The 9,497-nt window shown below is 39.0% G+C and overlaps 1 protein-coding gene across 1 annotated transcript; it reads right to left on the minus strand.

The window, feature by feature from the left end:
- Window positions 1–4,423: 4,423 nt before the first annotated feature.
- On the minus strand, window positions 4,424–5,551 carry LOC145607166 (uncharacterized). The gene has a single exon (XM_081662910.1). It carries the CDS (start codon window positions 5,549–5,551, stop codon window positions 4,424–4,426), a length of 1,128 nt encoding a protein of 375 aa, XP_081519036.1.
- Between the last annotated feature and the right edge of the window lie 3,946 nt (window positions 5,552–9,497).

Raw genomic sequence — 9,497 nt, forward strand, 5'->3', positions numbered from 1 at the left:
CTGATCTATTCAAAATAATCTTAACTTTGAATAATCCCAAAATAATCTCACCTTTTACCCTTATGTAGGGAATATTTCAAGCACTTACCCCAAGCTTAAACCCCATTGTGATCATACACTAAAGTATGGTGGCGTCCAAAGGGAAAGAAAAGAGAGGAAAAGAGTCGCCAACAAGTTTTAGGAACCTGTAAACAGTTCACGAGGTGAAGGTCACACCCCTTAACGATCCATGAGATCTTGAACTCCATAAGGTCAAGAACCAAATAGGGTTCGGGGATGAGGGTACGAATCCTATCTACAAAAGAAAGGATTCGCCCTATAAAATAGGCCTTTACTTTATTCTACTCGTATTCATGTGCGCTTTCTGACTAACATGCAATCATTAGATTAACCCTAAACCTGTTTAATCTATGTTGTTTAAATAATAATGCACAAACAAAACAATTATTAGCGATCACTTGAATTAAAATCATATTAGCCTAAACCAAATTATAATTATCTTATTAAGCGTGATTTCAAGTACGAATTCCCTTTAAACATGCATAAAAGGCGTGATCAAGCAATAAAAATAATATATCAAGCAACATAATAATAATCATAATCATAACAATAACCAAAATCATGTTAATAATAAAGCTTAAATATAATAGCAAGATCCTAGGCATGATACTAACAAGATTAATAACAAATCCTAGCATGTCACTAAGCATCAAAGATCAAGGCTTTAAACCTAACGTGATACTAACATGATATTAGAAATAATAAAAGGCACCCTAAACATGATTCTAGAAAGCAATAAAAACATCCCAACATGACACTAGGAATTAAACAAATTTAAGTATGCTTTCTACATTGAAATAAAAAGAGAGTAAGCTAACTACTTACTTTGAAGCCTCGTACCTCTTTCTCCAATGAAAATAATAAATCAAAGAATTAAATTAAATAATTGAAAGAAAGAGTTAAAAATTTTAAACTGGATTTGGGACCAAACCCTCAGAATTTATCAACCTTTCACGTCTAGGGCGAAAGTAACTTCGAACTTGGTTAGGTGTTTCTAGATCTCGTGAATGCGGTATTGTGTTTGTAAAAAGCTAGTTTAGAAAGAGAGAGAGAAAGAAAGCATGTATTGCTCTAGAAAGAATAGAGAGAATTCCTAATAATAATGGGTTGTGAGAATTGATCAAGCTTGTTGATGATTTGAAAAAGGGGAGATATGACCTCTATTTATAGGAAAAAAGAGGGTCAAAGAATTAAGAAAAGAATCCGAATTTGAATCGAAATAAAACTTGTAGACAGCAATTTTTGCAAATTTTTTTTATCATATCTTTTGATCCAGAAGTCCAAATAAGACATATAACATTTCGTTGGAAAGCTCTTGAAGCCTACTTTCCAACCCTATTGGAATCAGATTAAAATCTTTTGAACATAAAATATATGGCCGAAGTAGTGGGACGGTGTCAGTTTTTGATAGAGTTTCGTATTCCTTTTGAATCTTTTTTGTTATAGCTCTGAATTAATATTATAATATATCATTGGGAAGATAATTTCAAGATCTATCCAACCATATAAGATTAGGATAAATATTATGAGGCACGAAAATAATATCTGACTGTCTTTGAACATCTTTAAATTCGAATAAAATTAGGAGTTTAAAAAAGGAAATTTTTTATTTAATTCAAATTCTATAATCTTATCTTTTCGAAAAGGATAATTAAGATCTTTTAGAAACTTATGGAAGCTTCTAATCAATCCTAATTAGTTTAGGATTAGGATTAAACCTTTGGACCCTCTACATGATCATTGGGCCATAGGTAAACACCGGTTTGGGCCCAGTTTAGTATTTTGGCCATAACTTCCTCATTATTCACCAGAATTGGCTTATAATGTATGGTTGTAAAGGTCTTTTCGATCCCCATCCAACTACACTATTATTGGACCCATATCATGGACCAAACTAAACTGGACTAGACGTTTTTATAAATAGAGTAGATTTTCGAAAACAGAAAGAAAGATTTTAGAATAAAAACTACCGCAACACTAGACTTTTCACACTTTCTCTTTATTCGATTATCATTCGACGCGAAAGGTATTCATCATTGTGTTTGGTTTTGGGGAGACACAAATGGGTGTCTACACCTTATCTTCTTAAAACTTTGATCTTATCATCAACAAAAATAACAAAATCCCACAAACCCAGGTCACAAATCCCAATCTAATCAACAAGCAACAACAACTCAATCAAAACCTCATATCCCTCAAACTAAATGCCCCCACCAAAATTAAGGTTCTAGCAATAAAATTTCGATTCCTGTTGCCAAATCAAATAATCATATTTTATATATCCCAAATCGAAGAACATTTCAAAACCAGAAAATCTATAAATTTACATTGTCTCATGACAGCCTGAATAATCAATTAATCTATTTATGTATGTTTTTGGTGGAATATTTTTTAAGAATTTGATTTGATCAAATATTCCATGTTACTTCAATTTTGTTCAAGATATTTAACAATTTTTATAATGTATGCTATAAAGAAATTAATTTGTCAAAAGAAGATATGGGGTAAGTAAAATAATTTAATCGTTCATGGCACAGGACCTAACCTGAAAATTTGGTATTAATAATCTCAACTTTGAGGCATTTACTTTTATTAATCCCAACTATGACTTATTGCTATATAATCCTAACTTTGGGGGTTATTGACTTTTTTATTAGGCCCTATAGGTTACCAAACCTGGAATAGCAGGTCACTTGCTACATGTCAACTTTCTATGGTTTTGAAAAAAGAGACCATATTTAGAAATAAATGGAAAATAACCACAACCAGTTCCCCCTTCTTCCACTAGGAAACACTCCCACCTCCTCCCCTTCCTTTTGTCGGATAACGCCCCCACCCTCTTCACTCCCTCCCCCCCCCCCCAGAAAACGCCGACAACCCTGCCCCACCCTCAAAAGCCGCAAACCTATCAATTTACAACAAGAATGCATCAGACCACTACAACAACCACCTTTCCTCTGACGCAAATAACAGCAACAAACTTCCGGCAACCGCAATAACAACAACATTAATTCCACCAAGCTCAAACCTCCACAAATTCCGCCTATCAAGCACCAACCGACCCACCAAAACAAAATGCAATCAGCAATTCGCTACCCAATTTCATTAATTTGAAACGCCAATTTCAGAAAGGGTAAGGAATTGAAGGAGCGTAGGTTTTGGAGAAGAGGCGAGGGCAACGGAGGGGTAGGTTGTGGACTTGTTGTGGGTTGTGTTGGTGGTGTGATGAGAGCGGGTGCTGGTGTTGGTGGGTTGAGAGGCGTCACTGGTGGTGGGTTGAGGGGGGCTGAATGCTCAAGTGTTGATGCCAGGATTTATGGTGAGAAGGAAAGGGGAAAGAGTTGGGTTGGGTCGCCGGCAGCTGGGTCATCTGCTGGTGGTGGGGGCTGGTGCGACTAGGCCGTCGGCCGACGGTAGGGCTGTGCGACTATGCTGGCTGGGAAGGGCAGTGGTTTCAATTATTTTTATTGTTTAGTTTTTTTTTTATATTTTTAATATAGCTTTTATTTTTTTAATATAGTTTTTATTTGTTGGACCATTAAACGTGTGACATTTGGCAATTTTAAAAAAAATTAAAAAAATTCACCAATTTCTTTAGGTCACTAGTCATCTAGACCTGTTAAAAGAAAACGACTCTTAAAGTTGGGATTATTCAGGAATAAGCCATAGATGGGATCAATAAAAGTGAATGACCCAAAGTTCGAATTAATAATACCAAATTTTCCCTATATACTTGTATGAGTAACATCCTTTATTCATAATTGTGTGTACATAGTTTGATAGGCTAACAAATGATCAGAATTTATATTCGGGATCCCATTGATTCATTGGCCAAGTCATCTTTCAGTTATTTGTATCTGATCAAACAAATTTCCTGATTACAAAAAATAAAATAAAATGAAAAGTTTGTTGTTGTTTAATTTATTACTCTCTCCGTTTTTAAATACTTGCTCCATTTCTCGATGCGCGAAATTTTAGGAATAATTGGAAAAAGTAATAAAATATGGAGGTAGTGGGGTTGGTGGAAGAATAAAAAATTATAGAAGACAAAAGTAGTGGAGAGAATTGGAAGAGAGAGAATATATGTTGGGATCACTAGGTGAGAGAAACTAGTTAAATATTGTAAAAGCTTTCTAAATAAGGAAATGGAGCAAGTATTTAAAAGCGGCCGCAAATGGAAAGTGGAGCATGTATTTAAAAACGGAAAGAGTAATATTTTTAGCTCTTTATGTGTGGATGGCCGCACCGTGTGACCGCTTATATAAGAACAAAGTAATCCCTATACCACTTGTCAACAGGGGTGAAGCAAGGGTTATAAAGTTTTTTTTTTCTTTTTTTTTTTTACAACAGCAAAACACAAAAGCTAAGAAACAAAAGAGGAAAGATTAATTCTACAAGCATTAGCTATATCGTGTGCCCGAGCCACTTGGTCCCTGCTAACCTTCCATATAACACAAGTCCTAAAATTTGCCGCAATCATCTGGATGTCCCGAATAGTCCACAAAATACTGATATTTGCTGCTTGCTGATTACCTAGAATTTTAACCAGAGTAGAAGAATCCGAGAATAGGAAAGCCCTGGAGAACCCTTTCGACACAACCCATCGTAAGACCATTAAGCAAGCAAGAGCCTCCGCATGTAATGCTGAAACAGCCTTGAAAAAGTGCCCTCCTCCATCCTGGAAGATATTACCATCTGAAGAAAAAGCCCACCCTAACCCTGCTTTGCCATTGCTCTTCGCCCATGAGCCATCAACAAGAACTGTCACCCCCTGCGTTGTGATTGGCAGATGGAGTATAGTGTAGTCCTCTATTCCCATAGACGAATAAAGAAACCCCGGAGGTCTAGTGTCTGCAGGCGCCCTCTCATCATCTGTCCTTTGAGGGAACCTACCCTTTCCCTCCCGGAATGTCTCCAGCTCCTGTATTGCTCTGTCCATATGATGACGCCACATCTCCCCGTCACCATCTTCCCCTCTAAAGACTCGACCATTTCTAGTTACCCATAAACACCATAGGGTCATTATTACTTTAATGATCCTATCACTATGGATGCCATCCTCGCTATAGAAAAGCAGGATATATGTCTGAATCCAGTGTCGCACAGGAGTAGATTCAGCAAGATTCAAGTTGAAAGTAACGAAACAATTATCCCACGCATACCGCGCTACCGCACAGTCTCTGAAAAGGTGTTGGAAGTCCTCTTCCATTTCTCCACAAAAGTCGCACTCTAACTGCACTGGAATACCCCTATGATGGAGATTAGCTTTGACTGCCAAACAGTTCCGAAATAACTTCCAAAGAAACAGGCCCCACTTGGGGGGAATATTAAACCGCCAAAGAATCTTCCACACCTCCTTATATCTGCTGTGATAAGATTCCACATCTTTTAAGCCTTGAAGGAAAGCATATCCTATTTTAGTCGTGTATCTCCCCGATTTATGGTGCGGCCAGTAAAGAAGATCTTCATCCTGGTTATTAGACAGTTCCATGCTCAAGATTTCCTTCGCACTTTCCCATTCAAACCTTTTCCTTACCAAGGAGATATTCCATCTCCTGGGATCATTGAGCAGAAGCTCTCTAAAACTCCTGCTCCCACCCCTCTCAAAGGTTGGCTGGAAGACATGATGGGCACCTTACCATTTACCCATTTCATATTAGCAGACTTGATCCTCTCTCCCGACCCCACTTTCCACGCGAAGCCTCCAATTAGAGTGTTGGTAACAGAGAAAATACCCCTCCTTCCCCATGAAGGAGAAAGGCCTAACTTTGAGCCTTTACAACCAGTAGTGAGCGCGCTCTCCTCCCTTTGGTATAACACCCTAGAAGTCAAGAGTTGAGGATTGCAGTGCATTCTCTGAACTTGTCTGAATAACATTGCCTCATTTAGCGTACCCATTGCTCTAATCCCCAAGCCCCCCATCCCCTTTGGAAGATGCAGAATATCCTTCTTTACCTAATGCATCCCTTTCTCCTTGTTCGAGGCCCAGAAGAATCTAGCAATGATGGAATCGATCGCATTTGTCGTAGATGCCGGTAATTTGAAACATTTCATGACATGAGAAGATATACTTATGAGGACAGAGTTGATCAGGACTAGCTTGGCTGACTGCGAAAGCCTAAGCGAACTCCACTATAAAATTCTATTTGCCACCTTATCTACCAAAATCCGGAAGTTATCCGCCCTTCTATTAGTGAAATCAATAAGGGATCCCAGATGAGTACCTAAATTATCCTTCTGGTCCATTTTCAGGATATCTTTGAAGCATTGCCTGTCCTGAATTGATGTCGAGGGACTGAAGCGAATGAACGATTTCTAAAGATTAAGCTGTTGACCTAAAACCTTCTCAAATCTCCTTAAAAGATCAGCTAAGTGCCCACACGAGGAGGAGGTTGCTTTAAAAAAAATCATCGCATCATCTGCAAAAAACAAATGGGAAATGGAAGGAGAACGCCTTGTAACTTTGATCCCCTTAATCAAGTCAAAATCTTCAGCTAGAAGTAGCATTCTAGACAAAATATCCATGCAGAAAAGAAAAAGATACGGGGAAAGAGGATCCCCCTGTCGAAGACCACACTCGGGCTTAAAAGATTCCGTGACCCTTCCATTCACTAGAGATTTGTAAGAGACAGTAGTAATGCATTGTTCTACCCATCGAACCCACTTGTCAAGGAATCCATATGCCTTGAGAATTATGAGAATAAAAACCTAGTTAACTCGGTCATAGGCTTTAGAAATATCAATCTTCAAAGAGGCCATAGGAGCCTTAATCCTCGTGCTAGAAATAACATGAGTCAATTCGTGACTTAGAAGAATGTTCTCCTCCATATATCGCCCTGGAACAAAAACATGCTGGAATTCTGTGATCAAGGCTGGGAGAGAACCTTTCATCCTATTCACCATGCATTTCGTAATGCATTTATAGATGGTGTTGCAAAGACTAATAGGTTGAAAATGAGATGCAACCTCAGGACTCTCAACTTTTGGAAGCATAACAAGGAGAGACGCATTAAACTCTTTTAGCAGAAAACCCGTGTCAAAGAAATGTTGAACAGCTGTTATAACCGAATTCCCAACTAAGTCCCAGTGGACATGAAAAAATTCAGCAATGATACCATCTGGACCAGGAGATTTGAGATGATGAATAGAGAACATCGCCTTCCGGATCTCTTGGCCACTAAAAGGCCTAACCAACGCTAGAGCCTCCGATTCTTCCAATTGTGGGAAAGCCATTTCGCGGAATAAAAGATCAATATTATCTCCATCCTGATTACTAGTCGCACGGCTAGGAATGAAGACTTTTTTCAATGATCCTTGGATCAAAGCGGCAATATCATCATGGCCACTCACCCATTCATCTTCATCATTTTTGAGAGTTATGTTTTCCTTACCTTTCTATCTCTGCTTAACCCTGTTAAATAAGGTCGTAGAAGACATATCACCCTCTCTAACCCATTTATCTTTCAGCCGTTGCTGCCAATAATGAAAGTCCAACCTGCACTTAGGGATAATATCATTCACCCCTTTGACGAACTCTTCTCCTTCCTCAATCGTCAAGATTACATCACTTTGATTGCTTAAATTATTTGTGATAGAACGCTAATTAATACCCCAAAACGTACGGTTATCCAAGCACCATTTTTTAGCACGGGTTCTGAATAAATTAAGGTGCTTAGCCAAAACGAACATGCTAGATCCATTCATGGTGATATCCCAAATATCGTTAGCTATTCCTTTAATAGCGTCATAACGGAGACACCACCTTTCGATTTGATAAGGACGGTTGGAACGAGGCATAGAAGGGTTCGAATCGTAAGTGATAGCTGCATGATCTGAAACTACTATTGGTTCATGAAAAATTCTTCCTTCCGGAAATTCCGCAAACCATTGATCCGTGCAAAAAGCTTTATCTAACCGTTCTAAGATGAGACCATTCTCCAATCGCTTGTTAGTCCAAGTAAACCGAGGCCCCGAAAAAGGAACTTCGATCACCCCATTATCAAGCCGCTAATCAATGAAAGCATCCAAACCCTTTATCACTAAAGAGCCTCCTAGTTTGTCTTGTAAGCACTCAACTTGGTTAAAGTCACCAATCAAAAGACAATTAGGAGTTATCGAAAGGAGAGTAGTGAGTTCATCCCACACTCTAGTTCTATCTTCTACCTTAGGCTCTCCATAAACAAACATCACATTTCTATTACTTCCATTACCATCATCAAGGTTACACAAAATGTAGTTCGGAGTAGCCAAAACACAAGTAACAACCCCTTGATACCAACTAAAAACTGCTAGACCCCCTTTAGTACCATCCGCATCCACTCCATAAGAAAAATTTGGAGAGAATGAATTAACTACAAGTTTTACATCAACAAAAGGCATCTTAGTTTCGGATAAAAACAAAAACATAGGAAACTTAGCAGAATTAAGCCACACTAAATATGGATGTGTAGGGGCTAGTGTGTCATTGAGACCCCTACAATTCCAAGAGATGATCTTCATATATCCATCGGGAGCTGATCCGGTGCAGCCGCCTCGCCAAAACACTCATCCATGGATTTCCAAATAGCTTGTTGAACTTCAATTTCCATGTCATCATCCTCACATTGTTGCTTAGAGTTCACTTCCTCTTCCTTCCTCTTTTTAGAAGGGCTTGAGAAAGAAGAGGAAGAAGAACGTAACATTGCATGCGTTTCTTTCCTTTGTCCCTTACTGCCTTGCGTAGCCGCGACACACGCACTTGCACCCCCCATTCCCTAGCCATATCAACATCAGAAATTGCCTTTGACTTGAATTCGAAGCCCTCATTTTTATCTCTTTTCCATAAACTGAATCCCCCTTTTTCGGACCATATATCAAGAGTCTTTCTTCTTTTCCTTGCAACCCAATCCAGAGTAAAAGAGCACTCTCGGACAGAACCATCATCACAAGACCGAGCTTCATAGTGAATTTCTTCTCGGACCCTTTTCCGCGGCCAAAATTGCACATGATCAAGAACACTATCATTACCATAACCACCCCTAGAATTCGGCTGTGAGACCGGGGAATTCGGAGGATCAAACTTCGTTACTGGCATCATAGGGAAATTTAGTTCATAAAAAGGAGAAGTGTCCGGAATTAGTTCCGGAAAAACCCGAGAGAAAGCCGCACGGCCATTACGGAGAGAATGAACAAGTCTCCTCCCTGCCTCAATAATATTTAGTGCATTAGGGAAAGCAGATAAAGAGGTGGGAGAAATTCGAGTTACCCTCGGCGACGGAGGTGAAATCGCCATCCACTGAGAAGGCATGGAGCTTTGTGCAGCCATTGAAGTCGAATTACCCACATTCGGAATGTCTTGAAGCGGCCCAGTTTGAGCAAAATTACTTAATTGATTAAAAGGGATGGTGGCCCATTCATCAATACCCAACGTTTGGAATAAGGTGGGCCCCGTTGACTCT

Source organism: Chenopodium album, chromosome 23 (genome assembly GCF_948465745.1).
Source record: "Chenopodium album chromosome 23, dcCheAlbu1.1, whole genome shotgun sequence".
NCBI classification, from domain to species: Eukaryota; Viridiplantae; Streptophyta; class Magnoliopsida; order Caryophyllales; family Amaranthaceae; genus Chenopodium; species Chenopodium album.